Source organism: Leptonychotes weddellii, chromosome 6, assembly GCF_054177405.1.
Source record: "Leptonychotes weddellii isolate Sample4059 chromosome 6, ASM5417740v2, whole genome shotgun sequence".
Lineage (NCBI taxonomy): Eukaryota > Metazoa > Chordata > Mammalia > Carnivora > Phocidae > Leptonychotes > Leptonychotes weddellii.
The window spans coordinates 15,976,704-15,998,371 of record NC_138374.1 but is presented as its reverse complement, the minus strand read 5'-3'; the positions used below and the strand labels follow the sequence as shown (position 1 = coordinate 15,998,371).

Genomic DNA, 21,668 nt, shown 5'->3' with positions numbered 1-21,668 from the left:
GAGTTGATCTCTACTCTCATTGTCTATATAGTCGTTTTAAGATATTTAAACCCTTGCGGGTGGCAGCCCATCCTTCCTTTGCTCAACGATGAGTTTTCACGTTAGTAGAGTCAGCAGAGGTCCGGCAGCATTCTGTGATGGCTACCACTCACCTGTAGCCATTAGCACTCAGATACCAGTTTCATCTCCTTAACATCAACTGAAGAGTTCTTTTAACTCAGAACTCACGGAGAAAACAGGTCTCTCTTTGCAGGTTGAGAAGAACCAAAGTCAGAGTGTAGACATAACTATGCATAGGTAACACAAACAACCATGAACTGGAAACGGGTATAGAGAGGCCGTAGAGTACAGTTATAAGGAGGTTGCAGGTTAATTACCAACTCCTGCCCGTCAAGCTGTGATGAAACCCATGGTCAAGAGCTACCGGGGCTGAGCCCAGCCTGGCTCCAACCAGAGTCTCCTCCTTTGTCATCACACTGACTCCATTTTGTCCCTGCCTGGTTTGTGCTTCTTCGATACACCATGGGCTACTCTGAAACAGAGTTAATATCCTAATTACAGAGAGCTCTCCGTCTCACCAGCTGCAGTTGCTGAAAGAATAACTCCCAGAGTTCGTCCACCACATTTCTGTTGCTCTAGCACTTTCTGACCTTTGTGCTATTTGATAAATCTTTGAAAACCCTCAGTGGGAATATGCTTTGGAGAAATACCCAATACAGTGTATTTCTCCCCTGCTTTGGCAACCTGCTTGCTTTAGGCGAAGAACAACTTCTCCACATATAGATCACGGATTGTTTTCTGTAGGGAACTATCCCATGCCAGTATGTTATTAGGGGCAAGGACTATGGTGCCTGGTTGGTGTTCTGCTATTTACCTCCTTAAAACCCATACCATGGGGGTTATGGGGTTTGAGTATTGTACAGGCTTCTTTTTGGTCCTTCATTTCTCTTATAGGGACTTTTTTTCCCCACTTAGCCTCTTTTTTTTTTGGTATGATAAAAGCCTTTAGCTTGTGGACACTAAAACCATATTTAACAAATCAGTAAGACATGCAGCTTGAAAAAGGATTTTTTTTCCTGATTTTGTACATGTGTTTTACAGAAAGTTTCTTATAAATTCAATCAAATTTAGTTATACATTAGGAAAAAAAACCACTTTTTAAAAAGGTAAGTTACAAAAAATAGTGCCCTGAGAAGATGGCAATAGATGGACATTCTACCTATAACATATGCAGACTGAAAGGTATTATCGGCTGTTAGACTTACAACTTACATTTGCAGAGAGAATTCCCTCACCAGGTTTATATACATGAGAGAAATCACCCAAGAATCTTCACTTTTTTGAATATAATAATAATACAGCCTTTAATCCCATAACCAGAAGAACAGACATCCCAAGTCACTTTTCTCAACTTTGGAAGAGGAATGCGTTGGGTTGGTGTTGATTTGGTTTTGGTTTTTGTGAGATTTTCGTTTGTTTTTTCAGAGTTTCTGTCCTCAGAACAATATACAGTAGGCAAATCCTAGAAAGAGTTTATTCTGCTTAAAAAGTGAGCCTTTTCCCTCCAGAGTAATTGTTTGATGTTGAAACCAGACCTATAATTACTCTTATCTAATAGTTTCATAGCATGCCATGCACTATTTGCAAGAAATTCTTTCCATCAGTTTTTTCATTGGTCATTCGGAAATACAATGGGAAAAGAGACTGTGTAAGGACAAAAATAACCCCCTCCCCCCCTATTTATGTTCTGCCTGCGCAGCTTTGAGGTAGCCAGGAATGAACAGGAATGTTCTCTGTGAATATATTTTTATGAAAATAATTTGACATTTCTTTCTCTTACGGATGGGGAAAACCCTCAGTTTGAGCCTCTATCCGTGGGGATTGTAAAAGAGGGAGAAAGCCCTCCCAGGAAGAAACCCCTTAGGTCAGAGTGAATCGAACCATCAGAGAATTTCCATGCGTGCTCCCCAGGACTGAAGCTATAACAAGAAGAATTCTGTACGCAGCGCAGGTGGGAATCTACGAGCCAGGGAGAGATGGAGCACAGGAACATCTTCCTGCCACTTGATGAAGATCCTGTTATTGTATAAATATGCAAGCTGCACCAACAGAGAAGATAGGCCAGGCATTCTGTTTGGGGCATTGCACTTCTGCATAGACAAAGAAAACTTTGGGAAAATTTGAGCCAAAGGCAAGAACATAGACATTCCTTAGGAGGAAATAACCAAGGGGGAAGGGCCTGTTTACTTCTCAGGAAGTTATGAAATCTCATATGTAAAACACAGTCATATTTTTGTTATTACTTGATTTAACACTCCAGGAACTTAGCCCGGCCAGCTGTGACTCTCAGGCTGCCCTGCTCATTAAAATTCCCCCCTTCTGATTCAGACCCCTTTCTACCACTCCTAGATGTTGCCTGGCCTCTTGTCCCTAAGTCGACTCCATATAATTCAGGAATGTGTCTGTTCAGTGCTCCCAAGAAGTTTCTTTTTTAATAGCATATTTTATATCTAGAAAAGTGAAAGTTCATTGTAGAAATTTGGGAAAGTTCTGAAAAGCACAAAGGAAAAAATACAGGGCACAATAATCCTGTCATCTGTATGTTGTACCACTGTTAACACTTAAGTGATAAAAAATTATCATTATTTTTTAAGCATCCAAACTAACCCTGAAGATACCAAGAGTAGAGGTGTCCAGAGCCTGTCCTTAAGGGCAAAAGTTCTGCCTTTTCTATCTCGGCGTGCTTGGCAGCTTGCCCAGTGGTCAGCATGCAGGTAGGCCCCCTACACACCTGGGTTTTTGGAGGAAGAAGAAGGCAACGCTCTAGAATGAGTCCAGGAAGGAAGAAATGGGTTAGTACTGTTTCTCAAATAGCAACTATGAAATATATTCCCCAATTATGACCTTTTTCTGGAATTGTCCAGAAATGTGAAAAATGTGTTCACAAGATGATCTGTGGGGGGTGGGAAGGAGGTTCAGAGAAGGCCAGAGTTTCTGGGACTTTGCACAGAAGATAAATTTACTTAAAACTCTGCACCATTTCTTTAGCCTCCATGACAGGAAGGTGTCTGTTTGGGAGAGTGGACTCTGGGCAGATGTGCAGAGCCCCATGCTGCTCGAGAAGGGGCCAGGGTCTGCCAAGGCTGGGGCCGGGCCGGCTGCCTTCAGTACTTGATTCGAGGTGGAGTGCGGTTCGAAGAAGGGGAGTGCAGGGGCCCGAGTGCTTGGGATCCAGGCCCTCGTACCCCACCAGGGTCTGCAGGTGGACCGAACGTTCCCTGCACAGAGCAGCGCCCATAAACAGATTACAGAACCACCATCCGTTAATCCCCAAACAGTTTTTCTGTCACTTAATTGGAAAATTCATCTTATTTTGCCTCCAGGCCTTGTAGCCTTATTGCATTTGCACATATTTCAAAATGTTTCAAGCACTGACCAGATAACATTAATGAATATATTAGATAGGCAAACGCTTTTAAACAAAAAATAATAAACATACTTGTGTGTATATATTAAAAAAATGTTAATTCTGTCTGGAGCCAAACAGGTAATTTTCCCTTCAGCATTTTTTCAGTCCGCTAAGACAGGTTGGCCTAGGAGTGCAGTCAGCCTGTCTGCAGACTCGGGCTTGACTTGCATACCAGGGTCAGCTTTGCTTCAGAAACAGACAGGGAGATGATCTGATTGGCTCGCGGCCAGAGCACGCTCACAAGGGCTTCTTTGATGAAAGGGTTCTTGGTAAGTACTGTACCCAAAGCAGCCTGCCACCCTCATTTCAAAGATACCCATTTAGAGTAATTCCCAGAAAGGGGAAAAGCAGCAAGAAAAAGTGAGAGGGTGGGGAGAGAGAGAGAAAAAGAGAGAGAGCGCCCAACTATAGGATTACCGCAAGAATAATTATGCTCCCTGGCATAGAGAAAGGGGGAAAGTTATTACAAATAAACTGCTGGATGTTGAAGTAGCTGGTTGGCAACTCTGCAAGAACATAAGGAATGTGCAATTAAGCTCATTAAAACATCATCATTATGCTTATCAATCTTTTTCCAAAAGGGGTAGGGTGGAGCAGTGTGTTAAGGCATGACTGCTTTCGCAGATAAAGATCCGGGGCTACCTCGTTTGTCGGGCTTCTCCCCGCAAACAAAATGAGCTATTGAGTTCCACGCGGCACTTAGTTAGGCAGGCTGGCTTCCACTCACCCTGGAGTGGCGCCTGAACTCTGGGAGAGGCATTCAGGAGGCTGGCTCCTCTCAGCGGGCATGCTTCCTTTTGAGACAGTCCCCATCAGACAAGCGAGGCTTTATTAAGCATCTACTAGCTGCCCAACACTGGCATTTGGGGCGAATTCAGAAATATTATATATGATGTGAGCCCTGCCCTCTAGGCGCCATTAGCCTAGCTGGGGAGGTGAGACCCAGTCATCCATTCGTGATGCCAAAAAATGGGTACTGAGGGGCAACCATGTGTGGGTGCTCTGCTAGGAGCTCTGGGTACAGGGGTGACCGAAGAGAGCATGGCCCCCACCCTCACCATCTAGCAGAGGGGCAGGCAGGCAAGCAGTGAGACAGAATTGCCACATGACCAGTGCTGGGAGGGGAAGGGGAAGATTCAGGAGGGAGCACAGGGTGGGAGCAAACCATACATAACTTGCTCATTTTCCACATTATGTTTGGAGCTCCTTAAGGAAAAGCAGTGTCTCTCTTTTGCTTTCACTTTTTCTCTCTCTTTGCTGCTGTTGTTTTTTAATGGCATTTTTAATATGAAAATAATGTTTCTTGATGAAAATTAGTCACATGAAGAATAATATAAAAAGAAAATTAAAATCAGCTGTAGTCTGACCACCTAGCGGTTACCTGGTCTGATATTTAGATCTATTTGCCTCCAATCTCTTGATTTTATTTTGGGTTTTTTTTTTTTTTTTTTTTACAAAATTATATAAATAGAACTAATTTTTGCATTTTCCACTCGAACATTTTCCATACCGTTGAATATGCTTCAAAACATTGTTTAAAATGTCTGCACAGTTTAACTAATCTTCTACTGCTGGACATTTCGTTTCTTTACAGGCTTTCACCTGATAAATATGAAAAATAAGCGTGATAAATAATACTGCCCTGAGCATCTTTGTATGTAAGAGTTGTCACCTTTCCTATGCCCGCAGTTATGTGCAAAGAGCATTTATGCAATAACCACCTGTAAAAGAAAAGGTACACAGTGCAAAGTAGGGGACCCACACTAAATAAATCTGGAGAACAAGGAGCTCACTGGGGCTTAGCACAACAGGAAGGCTCATGGGGAAGGTGGAGTGGTCCAGTTTTTTAGAGTCTTGTATTGCCGTAGATTGTCTCAAAACCCCAACTTGCATTTTCTTCTGAGCATCTGTAAAGAGCACCTCTTTTTTTCCGTCAGCTCGGTCCTGGCAGCCTCCATCACCCACGTCTACGCCACACCTCTAGTTCAGTAATCCGCAAACATTTCTCTGCTTCAGAATCACCTAGGGTGCGGGTTAGACCCCCTCAATCAAAGCCTGTGGGGTAGGGTCCAGGAACCTGAGTTTTGAAAACAGGCAGCCAGGTGAGTCCAGTGCAGGGGGTCCAAGGTCCAGAGATGTGCGAGCACGTCGCAGGCTGCCATCAGCGGTACTGGGCACGCAGTGGTCAAGCACAAGGGCTCGGGGCAGACCTGGGCCCCACCAGTCACCACTGTGTGGCCTCGGGTAAGTCACTTTGCTCACTGAGCCTGTTTCCTCACCTGTAAAAGGAAGACGGTGATAGGACGTCCCTCCAAGAGGGTTTGTGAGGATTCAATGAAGGCTTAAGACTGTGGCGCTGAACCCAACCCACGACCTGTTTCCCAGGCACATCTCTGGGAGCTGTTCTTATCGTCCACATGCGCCATCCTTCTTTAAAACATGAGCAGCATGTGGGCCTCCCTCCTTAGCTTTTTGTCTTGGCTGAGACTCTGTTTTGCAAAGTGGCCTCAGAGCTCAGTGACCCTGCAAGGCTCCTGCTGTGACCCCTGCCATGCCTTCCGCTGGTGCCTACTCTGCTTCCCTAGGCCTCCTGGCACGAGAGGGGAGCCGTGGCAGCTGATTGGTAGAAATGCATCCTTGGTTGGGAGCCAAGTTAAGCTAAGGTGGGAGGGAAAGATAAGCCTGAGGAAATGCTGACGTGAAGAGGTGTGACTGGAGAAACACCAGTACCCTCCAGGACTAGGGGAGCCAGCTTGAACTTTAATTCCTGGTTTGATCAAGGTAGTGTAAAAATGGACCCCAAAGGTCTTTAGATGGAAAACTGGGTTTTAGGTTTCACATATTAGCTGTAGTTAAAGCCAAATGTTCATTCCTCTCAAATTGTGTGGGTGGATCACTTTCCTCCCACTGTTGAAGTATCGTGTTTTTAGCTGCTAATAAACTTAATAAAATCCATTTCTTATTTTCCCTAGTGTATTAAGTTCGTTCACATGCACTGCTGAACCAACATTTAGTGACACTGTGTTAGAAAGTATTTTTGTTGGAAACAGACAACGGACACAGTTCAACTGCAAAACACTTCTCAAAAAGGCTTCTTTTCTCCAGTCTCGAGCTTGCAAAGAGCCATTTGAATTCAGGGCATCCTCCCAATCAACTACAACACCTACACAAGGTATGAAGGAATTTTGTTTTATTGGTTCAAGAAGCAGATTCAAAGGAACTGCATGCTTCTCTACTCTCACAGAAGCTCCCACCTGTCCCCACCCCCCACCTCCAGCCTCCCATTGCCACTAACAGCCCCCCGTTTCCTCACTCTTCCAACACCAGGGCTGCCCAGGTCAGAAGACTCGGGTGCATTTCCAGGGTCTACCCTACTCCAGGTATTCTCAAAGTGCTTGGTGATTGAATGTGGATGCTGTACTTAAGCAAAACAAACAAAAATGCACTTTTGAGAGGTGGGATGTGGAAAGTAGCATGAGGAATACTGGAGCCTTGGAAGGCTGGGTTGAAAAGAGGCAGAAATAAAGAAGAGGGATTGTGAAGCTCTAAACAAGGAAAAATATTCAGAAGTCCACATGAAGAAATAAAATCTAGGGAGGGAGAAATAGATGCTTTGCAGGGTTTTTTTTAAGGATTTATTTATTTTAAAGAGAGCATGCACATGTGAGTTGGGGGGGCAGAGAGAGAGAGCGAGAGAGAGAATCTCAAGCAGACTCCCCACTGAGCACAGAGCCCGACGAGGGGCTCGATCCCAGGACCCTGAGATTGACCTGAGCAGAAACCAAGAGTAGGACGCTTAACCAACGGTGCCACCCAGGTGCCCCCCACCCCTGATGCTTTGCAGTTTTTAATAGTTCTGTCTAAAATTTCAGAAGGTGGTGCTGAGACCATCCCAATGCAGGATATTTGTTGTGTGTTGATTGCTGGGATGTATGAGTTGGAGTGAGGACAGATAGGAGATTTTGTTTTAAGAAAAACAAAAAGTTGGAAACAATCCAGAGGTTTGTTGATCCATAATAGTGATTAAGTTCCCATTTGATTTAAGAATGCAGAAATCGGAGAGAACGTCCTTCCTTGTCAGTCAGCCTCTATTTTAGTGATAGGTGACCCAATTTTACACGTGAGCATTCATTTTTCTTTTTAAAGTCCAAGAAAAAGATAAAGTCAACTTCTTACTCAGGCTTATGCATGCCATGACTGCAAGTCTTGAGAAATCTGCCTTTTTTTTTTTTTTTTCCAACAAAGTGATTGTGAGATCTTTGCTCTTCTGTAGGGTGAAAAACTAGAAAATTACAATGCCATGCCCGTGTTTGCTCAAGTGATCACCCTTAGATTGTGTGGAGCTTATCTTCTGGTATAATCAGCATGGCCCTCTTAAACAGAGCTGTCTTTTTAAAACCCAGATCTACCGGTAAGATTTGTTTTAATTTAGGTCTAACAGCTTTAGGATTACCCCTCAAGACTATATCGTGAGGCTTTTGTACAAACAAGGAGCTTACACAAAACTGCCATTATAATGGTGGCTTGAGGTGGGGGTGGGGGGGACTTTGTTTGGTTGATTGAGTTATGATTGTATAGGGAACAAATAAAGGCTTTCTTTCCTTAAACATAACAGTTATGTCTTACTCTGGCTAATAATGCCACGTATTCTTTTAAAAAAATATTTACACAGCCTGACATTATTCTTAATGTCAGTGCAATGTGTTACCTCTGGGTTGAAATCCAGTTTTAATCCTATAAGCTAGAAAAATAAGTTCGATCCTGCACAATTGAGTCTTGAAATTGTTGATTCTGTTGCTGTATTTATTACCATTGATGGTTCGTCTCTCTCTCCCTCCTTCTCTTCCTCCTCCTCCTCTCTCTCTCTCTCTCTTTCTCTTTCTCCATATATGTATCTGAATTAAATCTATTAGATTTACATATGTATATAGCTCTCTATATGTGTATATCTGTACACATGTAACAATTTCATTCATGTTATAAGAAACTATCTTACTTCATTTTCTGGGTATCTACTCTGTGATCTCAATAAATTCTTTTTGTAATGAATTGATTTACTCCAGCCCTGTACGGTATTATGCTTGCTCATGCCTTCCTCCCCCAGAAAGTTAAACAGCTGTTCTTTGGCAGTTGTTACACTAGGTACATTATAGTTTGACCTACTAGATGTTATTTAAAGTCTCTTGTAGGGGCGCCTGGGTGGCTCAGTCGGTTAAGCATCTGCCTTTGGTTCACGTCATGATCCCAGAGTCCTGGGATCCAGTCCCGCGTCGGGCTCCCTGCTCAGCGGGGAGCCTGCGTCTCCCTCTGCCGCTCCCCCTGCTTGTGCTCGCACTCTCTGCCAAATAAATAAAATATTTTTTCAGATAAAATAATTTTTAAAAAAGTCTCTTGTAAATAAAATGGATGGGGAAGTTTGGGTGCCGGCTGGGTCACGTGACCTCAGCGAGGTGGTAGCCCCCCGCTGATGTTACGGATACTGCGGGCACACGAGAGCCGCACTCAGGGGGCACGCTAGAGCCCATCACACTGCAGCCAGCTTTCCAGACGCACCTCCACGGCCGCAAGGTGTCGATGCTAAAGGCAAAAAAAAAAAAAAAAAAGAACAAGAAAGTGAAATCGGGGGTGAAGTTAGACAAAACTAGACTGCGAGCTTTTTTTTAATTTTCTGAAACGAAAGCAGGTAACAATCCAGAAACAGGGAAGACAAAGAGAGGTTCCTACAAATTGGAATGGGAGCCACAGCGAAGGCTGCTTAAAGTGAATTTGAAATGACTTTGGCCCCGAAATAAGCACTGAGTGCTTTTTGAGCTCTCTAAATCCATCTTTAAATACAGTTAGGTTCTGCAAGCATATTTGGGCAGGAGATTTGAATTAAGATTTATAACTTGCACAGGACTAATTTGAGTCAGCTAATTTGGCATTTTGAAAGCACTTAAGGTCATTGTAATTATGCAAAAGATATGCAATCATTAGTTCCCAATATACGAATATCTCATTAATATCTACTTGGAGAAGAGTTGATGAATACGAGGCTATCACTAGCTGAAAATGAACGTTTTTACTTGAAAACGGGGCTGTTTTTCACTGCCGGCTGCCCCCAGAATTGATGAAGTGCCAAGCCTGGACAGCAGCAGCCTTGAAGTTTCAGAACCATGTCTCACACACATGTAATGGATCAAGACACTGAAATATCACTGATCCAGCTCCTCACAACCAACAGATCTGGGGGAAGGCTAGTTTTGAAAAAAGAATTAAGAGTCACAACTGGAGGACGTTCTGCATAGCCTCCACCCCTGACCTCAGGCGCTGAAAACTCTGTACCCAGACCGTGCCTACCACTTGGCCCCGGGCTCCAAAACCCCTGAGTGGTGCCGCTTTGGTTAGTAGAGAATGAGTGGCTGAGCATGTGGCCTCCTGTTGGACTTTAAACACCCCCACTGGCCTTTGGGACAAGTCTCACATCCGAGCGTAATTATAGGCGCTCCACCTGCAGTATGGTGATGGGTTCCCTTGAGTTCTTGCTACTTTTCCTGCATGTTTGTACTAAGAGCAATGTTGCTCTGCTTTGTAGCTCCGAGAAGTGGCTTTCATGTTCTGCTGGCAGTTGGGACACTGCTTCACTCATTATGGGACTTTACAGTCGTGTGTTTGGGAGTTTGGGGCATTAGATCAAGTTCTCTTTGTTTAGAACCTATTTTATGCTGAAACCTCTCAATATAGCTCTCAGATGTTGTTTTATTAGAATACTCTACAAGATGATTGAGTTTCTGCCTTTGACCTCCAGCCTCACTTTTTTTTTGCCCCCTCCTGTCATATGATACCACGAACATGTAATGGACTGGGTGCCGATCAGACAGCTGTGCAACACGTTGTACGACCATCTCACTGTTAGTTCGTTTGGTCCATGCCCTAACACCCTCTCCGAGGAACAGCATGCCAAGAATGTGTACGGGCTGGGGCACCTGGGTGGCTCAGTCGGTTCAGCTCAGGTCACGATCTCGTGGTCATGGGATCAAGCCCCGCGCTGGGCTCTGCACTCAGCACGGAGTCTGCTTTGGATTCTCTCTCCCCCTCTCCCTTCCACTCACCCTCTGTGTCTCTCTCAAATAAATCAGTAAAATCTTAAAGGAAAAAAAAGGGGGGATGTGTATGGTTTGAGGGAGAGAAAAAGGGAAAGACAGAAGGACAGATTTGTAAACGCTGCAGCTGTGTCTGCCAATAACTGTCTCCAGCGTTGCTGGGAGTTCTTTAGAGCTTCCCCATAGACTGATGCCCAACGTGCTGTGCGGGCGATGGGTGCTCACCCTCCAGGGATATGGCACCCCCGGGAATTCTTAGCTAAGGGTGGCGACTTTTCCTCTTCCGTGCCAGAAATTCTTGGGCTCCGTGTGCATGCCTGCTGTCAGTCACCAGCTACTTAATCCCACTCAGTGCCTCTAGTACCTGATGTGTCGGTCATTGTACCAGCCGTAGGCAACTCTTGATTGTCCGTAGGAATGGAGAAGTCTCGTGGCATGGCTAATCCAAAACAGTGAATAATGCAAAAGAGGCATATTTTGAGAATTACCTAGTTGGTTCTGTTTTTACGAAACGGCTTTACCTTCCTAGTTGTATTTTGCTTAAGCTGAACTCGGTGTTTAAAATGTTCTATTTCAAGTTTTTATATTAGAGGGCTGTATTTAAAATATTAGAAAATTATAGGAAACGGCGAAGAAAATAAAGATCCTGTCTAATCACACTATTGAAAATCTTTTACTGAATGTATGTCTAGACATTTTTCTCGGGATACATACATAGATAGATACCAATTTTTAATTAAGTGAGCTTTCTTCATTTTACTAAATATAACGATCTTTGCGCCACATCAGTTAATTCGTCTCAGCATCATCCTTTTAATCAGCTGCACGGCATTTGGAGTTTTGAGTGCACCACAGTTTGCTCATACAAATGCCTACTGAGGAACATTTGCATGATTTCAAAGTTATAGTTCCTTACAGTATTACAGCGTACACTCCTATACCTCCATACCTGTGTGCACCTGTTCTAATACCTCCTTAGAGTTCACGACTAAGGGTGGCATTGCTGGCTCATTTCCAGTTTTCAAAATGATGCCAAACTGTGGTCGAGAAAAGCGGCACAAATGCCCATTCCTGCAACAACGACTATTCCCCTGTCCTGGCTGGTGTCATGATTCCCTTTCACCTTCACTAGCCTGGTAGGTATGGAGGAAATGACGTCACACTGCTTTACCAGTTTCTCCATTTACTGGTTGAGATCCAGCATGTTAAAATACTGGCCACTTCTGTTTCTTCTCTTTTTTTTTTTTTTTTTTTTTAGATTTTATTTATTTATTTGAGACAGAGAGAATGAGAGAGAGCACATGAGAGGGGGGAGGGCCAGAGGGAGAAGCAGACTCCCTGCCGAGCAGGGAGCCCGATGCGGGACTCGATCCCGGGACTCCAGGATCATGACCTGAGCCGAAGGTAGTCGCCCAACCAACTGAGCCACCCAGGCGCCCTGTTTCTTCTCTTTAAAAGTACCTGTTTAGGTCTTTAGCCCATGTCTTCTATTAGAATCTTGGTCCTTTTAAAGGTTACATCTGCGTATGTTTTATTGATTGAAAAACACATACTGGGCACCTACTATGTGCTGAGCACTGCTCGGTGCTGGGGACACAATGATGGGCAAGAAAGACACAGTCCCTGCCCTGAGTTCAGTGGGGGAACAGACCTTAGCCACAGAATCGCCCAGATATGAGAGTGTGATTGTCATGGATGCCATGAAGGAGAGCTTCATAGTGCAACAGAACTCTGGGCAAGTGGTTCTCAAACTTCTGCAGGCATCAGTATTACCTGGAGGGCTTATAAAAAACACAGATCGCTGGGCCCTAACCCCAGAATTTCTGATTCAGTAGGTCTGAGGTGAGCCTGAGAATTTGCGTTCCTAACGAGACCCCACGTGGTGCTGATGACGCTGGTCCAGAGATCATGTGTGGAGAACCACCAGTCTAGAGATTTCTCCTGAACAGGGAGGCGGCCGAGGCAGGTTTCCTGAAGAAGCGGTGCTTGAGCTGAGATGTAAAGGCATTACCTAGATGCTCCTGTCCTTACAGAATAGCTTATGCAAGAGTCCGGTGGTGGGGAGAGTATGCAGAGAGCAAGGGACGTGAGGCCAGCGTGTCTGGAGAGGCACAAGGAGGAAGAGAGGAGTAGGTGCTGAGGGGGATATGGTAGCCAGGGTCAGACCATAGGGCTGTAGGACATGTTAGCGAATGTTAACATACATGGGTAAGGTTAAGCATAAAAGGAAACCTTAGGCAATAAAGTTGTTTTGTAGAAAGCAACAAAATTGAAGTTAAAAACTGACTCTAAGTGACGTACCACGTGTGTAAACGATACATAAATAATGAAAAACTGGTGCTTTCAAAGGTAAACATTATTATTACAGAGTTACTTGAAATTTCTGGTTATAAGCCTTACTAAATTACATTAAAAGCTGGTTTATAAACTTAGGTTCAAATACAATTTTAGACATAATGGTTAGAAACAGGCTGTTTCTGGAAGCAGTTGGTATCTGATTCTTACCTGCTGGTTGCCCCAGGCGGCCTCACCTGAAGACGAAACCACTGCATGCAAATTAAGTCAGGACGAAAACCAGGACCCAAATTCCCATCGGAAAGAAGAAAGTGTTAGTGCCCTTCAAGGAAGAGAGGAAACACGGCCGCTTCGGATTAACAAAAAGTGCTCAAACCTCTCCTCTCCCGTGATCGCTTTCATAAAGAAGAGGGACAGTGATGGCTTCTTAATAAGACGTCCTGTCTGCTTCTTCATTAACCTTTTCCTTGGGGAGAAAGAGACATAAGGGAGCGTAGATGTTCTAAGTAGGTAGAAGTATTTTAAGGTGCCGTGAGACTGGTTTAGTGGCAGTTACATGGAAGGAGATGGAGGCCAAGGGTTTCTTTTGTTGAAGCCATAGAGAGAAAAAGGCAACAGGACGAGATTCACACCGGTTGTGGTTGAGTGAGAAAGGAGTAGCAATGTTGCATGCAGGTGTTAGTCCTTTAAATCTTGCTCCATATGGATTCCATGGCCTTCCAAACAGAGCTTTTAAGCTACGTATCTCTTCGCCATCTGAACTTTTATTCTTTAGAAGGGAAAGTCAGCTTCTTAATCTGTGGCTTAAAACTGACGTTTCAAACCATGTTGTAATAATAATAGAAGTACCAGCTAGTAGGTACTGTTACTATCCTCCAGGTACTATGCTAAACTCTTGATATGAGTCATCTCATTTTAATTCTCACACCAACCTTTGGGGTAACAACTTGTATCATGTCCTGTTCCAGATGGTAAAACCAAGGCCCAAAGTCATGCAACTAATAAGACGCAATTTGGGGACTTGAATCCGGATGGTCTGACCACAGAACCCATACTCTTAACCATTTGGCTGTCGTGCCTCCCACATCCCTTCTTCCCCTGGGGGCAGCAGACCTTAACTGCAGACGTCGTGCCTAAAAGGAAATAGGTGCTATTCCCTTCTGAGGTTGAAGTACAAACTGTCCGATGAAAAGCACACTAGAGAAACCATTCCAGTGTGTTATACAGAATATGTTTGTCCTAGTTCTGAGAACAGGGAGGCATAAACTAATAATGGTGTGGAGTGTGCTGGAACAATGGGAGCAAATACCCTCTAATGTTAAATACATTGGTTTCGAGGTATTCAGCTAAAGGAGCCTGCCTGCCTGCCTGCCTGCCTTTCCTCTGGTCCTCTGTATTCTCCCAAGTTTCTTAGCTACGATAAAAAAAAGAATAATTTAAAAAATTGTTTGAAGATCAAGGGGGACATGTAACCTACTTATTTAAAACACCAACTCCATACAAGTCATGGTCAGATGGTATGAAACCCAGAATGTTCTAGGCACTCAGCCCCTTCCCCGGACCAGTCTTCTCACCAGGCACCTTGGAGAGGGTGACTTTCCAGTGTTTGGGTGACTCCTGGTTCTCTTTTTATTGAATCTGGCGCCGCGGTTAGCGCGTGGGGGTGCTGCCGAGCATGCGGCAGGACGAGGACACGGCGCCTGTTGGGATCCTGCTCTTCCCCCCAGAGGCGCAGATAAAATGCATCACCATGCCTTGTGCCATGTGCTGTGGGGTACTTTTGTCACTGAAGGGGGACTCCACATTACTTCCCCCTTGCATCTTGACACGTTTTCTGGGACTTCGGCGCCCCACTCTCCCCCTGCACCCCAACACCGTATGACAGGTGACCACCAGGACCAAGCCAGGCCTCCGTCGTCCGCCTCTCTCTGTCCTATTTTGACCTGCAGCGGCTTGCAGCTCCCTGCAGATATTTGAAAAGAGAATGAAGTGATTTACATAATTAAAACAAATTGCCTGACGAGTGTGAGAATCCATTGTTGTGGTATAATGGCATGATTTAGATGCTTTGTGAGACACAAGGCTGGGGGGAAGCTTCTCTATCACCCTGGCAATGTAATTAGGCTCCACGGAGCTCTTTCTGGAGAGGCTTGAGGGCGATTAGAGCAGAACGTGGCAATTGTCCCTGGAAGAAAGCAGAAGACCAAAATGGAAGACTCTGAACTCCACAAGTCGGCCTCGTCCGCTGGAAGCATATAATGCAATTCCTGGAGCAACTGCTGAAGCCAAAGAGAGCATTTGGTATTCCCCCACTGACCAGTTTACCGTTACATTTGGGGAGGTTTTTCCTCTCTCCTTGCAATGTTTCCACCACCTACCTCTCTGTGTTCTGGTTCTCAACATCTTTAAAACCACATTTAGGATTTCAGATTAAAGGAGGTCAAAGGGGCCTGAAAACTAGACAGCTTAAAGGCAGTGCGTGAGCCTAGGCTGGGTCCTGGAGCAGGGACGAGGGTGGCATAAAGGACATTATGGACATATGGGGACAGTGGCAGGATTAGAATGCAGGCTGTCGATTCAGTGTTAGTGTTGTATCACTGTTAAATTTCCTGGGTGAATGTGTCTGGTAACGCAAAGGGGCATGATGTCTGAAACTGACTCTCTCCTGGTCCCCAATGAAATATGCATTTATGCAGAGAGAGAGAGAGAGAATGGGAAAGCTTCTGGGGCAAAATAATAACAACCAGTAAATCTCGGTGAAGTGCATGGGAGCTCATTTTATTATTCTTGCAACTTTCCTGTTAAGTTTGGAATTATTTCAAACTAAGACGTTAAAAAAAAAATCACATTAGGAAGTAATTCTGGCCTTGTAGGACTGACAATTACTCATTTCTTAAAAGAAAAACTGGGAGGGCCAGAAAAGAGAAACAGTATGCACACTCCAAATAATTTCTGTGTGAAGTAGGGAGAGCTGAAATTTGCAATTAATTATATCCAGCAGTCAGACGAAAATCCAGATCAGCCCCCCGCAGCCCTGCTGACTGGAGAATACAGAACACAGGCCTTGCCGGTGGCCCACACCGGGTGGACCATCGCGGGGGCCTCATTATGAGGTAACTGGAGAGCGAGGCCTTCGTGTGCAGAGGAAGGACCCGCGCTTCCTCTGATGGTGTCAGGGAAGGCTTTGTCAGTTAACTTGCAGGATCTGTTTGTCTCCAGTTCTCATAAGGAAGGAAATGAGTTGACTTGGAATCCAAGTCCATTCGGAACGGAACGCTAGATGAACCCATGGCATTTCTCTGTCTTCTCCTCGTTAGTGAGCTAGACTTGCCAACAGCAGCCTCCCGGGTTATACCTGGATGCCCGCCCTTCTGGGAGCTGGAGGTCTTGGGCACAGGAGGGCATTGATCAGAGCTGAACCCTCCAGGTGTCTTGGAAGGTTCTGCTGTGGGTGTGATGTCAAGCATGAGGGCCAACGTGGTAGTCACAGCTCCGTGCCGTGGGCGCCCATCTCTGCATCCTCTTGCTCTGCATGGCATTTGGAAAAGCATATAGCAAGGTCCTGGTGTCTCACCTCATTTTTATCTTCCTGTTGGAACACTACCAAGCTTAGAGCATAGCCTGGGAGAGCAGGTAGGAAGCAGAGGAAGGATCCAGTTCAGAGAGGGCATACCCAGTGGCCCGTAAGTACCGGCTGGGTATCACGGGTGAGTAAAACAAGCCCGGGGCGGGGCGGTGATGAGGTAAACCAGAGAGTGGGTGCGCCACCAAAAAGGCTTCTTAGGATCCATTCCTCTGCTGCATTCAGGGAAGGTGGGCCCACTGAGGCCCATCCTCTGAGTTTTCCAGAATGCCTGAATTCTAGATTATAAATCTCCCCATTAGTAAATATTGGCAAGGAAAAAATTTTTTTTTAATTAAAAACTGAGCAGGCCAAACCAACACATCTGGCAGGTGGGATCTGGCCACAGGCTGCCAGTTGGCAACCCCTGATCTGATCCAACCCACTCATGTTACGTGTTGGACAATGATATTCCACAGTTATTGGGCCCCAGCAGGGTGCTAGCCCCCAGAGAGGCAAGTGACTGGCCTCTGATCACACCGTAAGTCAATGGCAGAGGTGGGCACGCTGCATCAAAGTGTTAACTTGTATAGCGAGTCTTCTGGTTTGACATGAAAACAAAAATTTGGCTAAAAGACGCAGCCTCATGAACAGGAGTAATTAACTCCAAATGTTTTTTAAAAAGAAAATTAATTCCATCGTTAAATCTCGTAACATCCTACTTCTGCCACATGTTTATAGAAATAACTCCTTAAAATTCAATGAGTATGTTTTTTCCCTAACCACAAACAAACTGGTTTTCAGAAACAAATACGTGTAAAGATGGGTTCAAAGTGTCAGTTACAGCTGCTTCGGGGGGAAAACAAACCCCCTCCAGTTTTAAATAAACAGGATGGATAGGACTTCTCTCAAAAGGAGTCTCTAGCTTCTCTCTAAAGAAGTTTCTGGCTCTCCCAGGGAACACTCTAGGCAGGTTAGAATGGAGAGGCCTTCAAGATTCCCCAGGCTGCAAGGGGAAGGGGAGGTTTCCATGAGTGCACACTGTCCCCCATCCACCACTCCCCCGGCCCCGCCATGGCAGTGTCCCATGTTTATACATAACTAAGGCCCCCATGTGCCCAATTCTGGAGTCAGATGCACTCGAGGTCAAATCCAGGGGCTGCCCCTTACTAGCTGTGTGACCTTGGACAGGTTACCTAAACTCCTTCAGTTTCCCGGTATTTAAGTGGAAGTAGGAACGGTACCTGTTGTGGGGAGCAGTTGTAAGAATTAAATGATGTAACCTGTGCACAGCGCTTAACATCGGGCCTGGCAAGGAGCACGTAGCTCCTTCTCTCTGTCCTCAAAGGATGAATAGAGAAGGCACTTTTAAAATGAGCAGCACACCTGCCCAAGTGGGACAGACCCTCAGAGCCGGGAAGCAACTGTGGGGTAGAATTTGGCTGCTACACAGCAAAGGAACCACGCTGCAAGAACAGTACCTAAGGCACAGTCATGTGGTGGGTTGTTTCAGGGCGTTTTTTCAGCTATAATTCACATCCCCTACAGTTTGCCTATTTAAAGTGCATAATTCAGTGGGGTTTTTGTACGTTACAGATACACGCACCCATCAGCGTGATTGTATCACCTCATAAGGAGGCCCCTTAACTTTTAGCCATCACTCCCCAATGTCACCGTTCCCCAGCCCTAAGCAACCACTAACCTCCTTTCTCTATAGACTATTCTGGACATTTCGTAGAAATGGAATCACAGATGATATTTTGCGGCTGACTTCTTTCACTCACCATGTTTTCAAGCTTCATCCACGCTGTAGCCTGTGTGAGTAGGTCATTCTTTTTTATGGCAGAGTAACATTTTGTTTATCCAGTCATCAGCTGATGGGCAACTGGGGTTTTTTTCCACATTTCGGTTATTGTGAATAATGCGGTTATGAACGTTCACATACAAGTCTTTGTGTGCACATATGTTTTCATTTCTCTTGGGCAAAAACCTAGGAGCAGAATACTGAGTCAAAGGGTAATTCCAGTTTTAACTTTTTGAGGACCTGCCAAACTGTTTCCAAGGCAGCTGCACCACTTTGTATTCCCACAAGAGTGTATGAATGTTTGGTTTCTCCATATCCTCACCAATACCTGTTATTATCTGACTTTTTGATTCTAGTTGTATTCGTGAGTATAAAGTGGTATCTCATTGTGGTTTGGATTTGCATTTCCCTGATGACTATTGATCTTGTCATGTGCTATAATATTGGCTATTTGCATCTTTTCTTTAGAGAAATGTCTACTCAGATCCTTTTCCCATTTTGTAATTGTATCCATTTTCTTCTTTATTAGTAAGTCGTAAGAGTTCTTTGTAAGGTCTAGATACAAGTCACTCATCAGCTATATGATTTACAAATATTTTTCCCATTCTGTGAGTTATCTTTTAACTTTCCTGATAGTGTCCTTTGAAGCACAAAAGTTTTTCATTTTGATGAAGTATAGTCTGTCTATTTCTTTTTGCTTTTGGTATCATATCCAAGAATCTATTGCTAAATCCAAGGTCACAAAGATTTACTCCTGTTTTCTTCTAAAAGTTTTATAGTTTTGGCTTTGCATTTAGGTCTTTGATTTGCTTTTGAAGTAATGCTTATATTACTCCTGTGTTTTCTTCTAAGAGTTTTATAGTTTTGGCTTTGCATTTAGGTCTTTGATTTGCTTTTGAAGTAATGCTTATATGTGGTGTGAGGTAAGGGTCCCACTCTCTTTTCTTGCATATAGATATCCGATTATACAACTGTTTTTAAGGGAGGAAAAAGAACTGTGGAATGATGTGGTCATCCACTAAGACACACCTCAGCCCAATCCACCCTGGAAGCCCATTGGCCAATCAGAGCAGGATGGGCAGAGTCAACTTTCACAACAGGAGAACCACTTCATGTCTCATAAGCTCTAGGCTACAGGCCATAGAATGTAACTCTATAGCTCATAAAGTGAGCCTATTAATTGGATGTAAAAATAACCAGTGAGGTAGTGATTTAATCACCTTAACTTATACTTGTCTCTTATCTCCCTGCCATCTCCAGGCCTTTGGGGCAGAAGTAAGCTGTTATAGAAAGAGAATTGACCTTTCTGACCTTTCTGTCAAAAGACTAAGAGCCGATTCTTGGCCACGCTTGTGACCTTAGAGAAGTCACTTAACCTCTCTGAGCCTTAGTTTTCTCATGTCTAAAGTGGGATAATGATATGAAGTTTCCAGTGTTACCAAATGGCTTAAAGAAAACATTCCCATGTACAGAAAAGCCCATACTACCTGGTATCCAGTTGCCACACAAAGGATGTGTGCTCACTCTCATTGTATTCTTCTCCCCTTTTCCACCATTGATCAAGCTAAAAGTTAACGATGTGTCTGCTATTTCAGATCATAGAGGCCAGAACCCTAGAACCCCACACAGTAGCAAATTCCAGAGGCACAAACCCACCCCACAAACTATCCTGTGTTAGCCTCATTCCTCCACCTACAGCATTAACCACTGGAAGGCTTAGAAAAGAATGGTGCCGGGGCACCTGGGTGGCTCAGTCGGTTGAGTGTCAGACTCTTGGTTTCGGCTCAGGTCATGATCTGGGGATCCTGCGTTGGGCTCCATGCTCAGCACGGAGTCTGCTTGTGTCTCTCCCTCCCCCTCTGCTCCTCCTCCCACTCTCTCTCTCTCAAATAAATAAATAAATAAATAAAATCTTTATTAAAAAAAGAAAAGAATGATGCTTAGACACACCTCAACTTGGCAGAAGGTGTGCTTGGAAGGTGCTTGGGCCTCAACCCATCTCAGTGTTCCAAGTAGTGTCCCCAGAGCCTGGCAAGAGACAGTTAATTGGAAAGAAAACTTGTAGCCATAAGACCGAGTGACAGCCCATCTAGCGTAGCCTACATGTTGAGAAGAGAGGACCAAGAGGGATCTTCAGAGTGTGAATTGAGATTTTTTTCTTCCCCCTGGGCTTGAAATTCCTTCCAGTGGTGCCTTGCCACTGGGTTAAGGCATAGTGTCATTGCCAGAATTGAACACCTTACCTGGGGCAGGCAGCAGAGAGCTGGTGGACATGAAGACACCGGGAGCAGTAAGAAGAGCTATGCAAACATGATGAGGCATGAAAACCCATGAGTGGCCTTTGGCATAAATCCTAGGATGTTAGAGCTGATAGGAAATCTTAGAAATCTCTCCAACTCCCTCATTTGGAAAAAGAAAACAACTAAGTCTCAGAGACAAGGAATGACTTGGCTGAAGCAAGGCAAGGAGTAGCAACAGAGCAAGGGACCTGATACACATGCCATTGGGCCCTAAGGCCATGGAACCTGGAACTGAAACATTTTGATGTGGAGGGTATTAGAGAAGGTGTCACAAAAAGAGGCTGAGTGTTCAGGTCTGGAGCTGAGGGCACGGGAGAATAGCTCAGGAGCTATTTTACTGGGGAGAGAGAAGCAGAAATAGGTGAGGCAGAGGCATGAAGAAGCTCCCCTGCATCTGTTTGGTCAAAGGTTCTTCTCATGGCTATATTCTATCTCAGTCGAAACTTGAGAATGCAAGAAAAAGATGGCGAAAAATCTATGACCCAGGCCTGCCTCTGCCACTAACTCTCCAGGGGCTCCCCCGAACCACCACTTCCCCTTCTGAACCTTGGTCTTCTCATGAAAAATGAGATAGGAGTAAAGTAGGTGTACTCTGGAGGCCAGTGGCTCTGCCCAGTCTCCAAGCTCAAGGCCAGATTGTGCTTAGGGTAGTCCATTCATCTGAGGACAAACAACTTTTTGTGAGCATATTTAGAAATAAGTTTGGGATGATGATTTCAAGTTCCACCATTTTTTTTAATGCATCTATTCAGGTGATACATCTGATCTGATTAATAGAAAGTACATGAGCCTGATGTACGATATTAGGAGATAATTGCAATGGATGGAAGTCTCTTGAGTCAATTAACTCTTATTACCTGGAAACCATTTATAAGAGGCAATAAATTATTGGGACAACACAATTAGCAGTCCCACAATAAAATGGGTTTCATGTGTGTGCATGTAGGTGCCCCCCCCCCCAATCTCCTGAGGGCCCATCAAGTTAAAGGGTACATGTTTGAGGGGGTCGCTGTGCCCTTTTGTGTTCACAGGAGTGTGTTAACATGCAGTAGGGCTGACATATCCCAGGCTAGACCGAAGCAATGAAATAAGCTTTCCACGCCTGGGAACAATGATGCTTGTGTCACAGCCAGTCAATGGCTGCTTCAGTGCCTTG

At 44.6% G+C, this 21,668-nt stretch overlaps 1 protein-coding gene across 9 annotated transcripts in view; it reads left to right on the top strand.

Moving 5' to 3' along the window:
* The window catches only part of VTI1A (vesicle transport through interaction with t-SNAREs 1A), a 340,605-nt gene that overhangs the window by 281,389 nt on the left and 37,548 nt on the right, over positions 1-21,668 (top strand). Inside the window, exon 9 of one of the 9 annotated variants that reach the window (XM_081823532.1) lies at positions 18,126-18,226. The exons of the other annotated variants lie outside the window; for them this stretch is intronic. Coding sequence (XP_081679658.1) covers positions 18,126-18,226 — 101 coding nt within the window. The remainder of the gene's footprint in view (positions 1-18,125; positions 18,227-21,668) is intronic. 9 annotated transcript variants of the gene reach the window in all.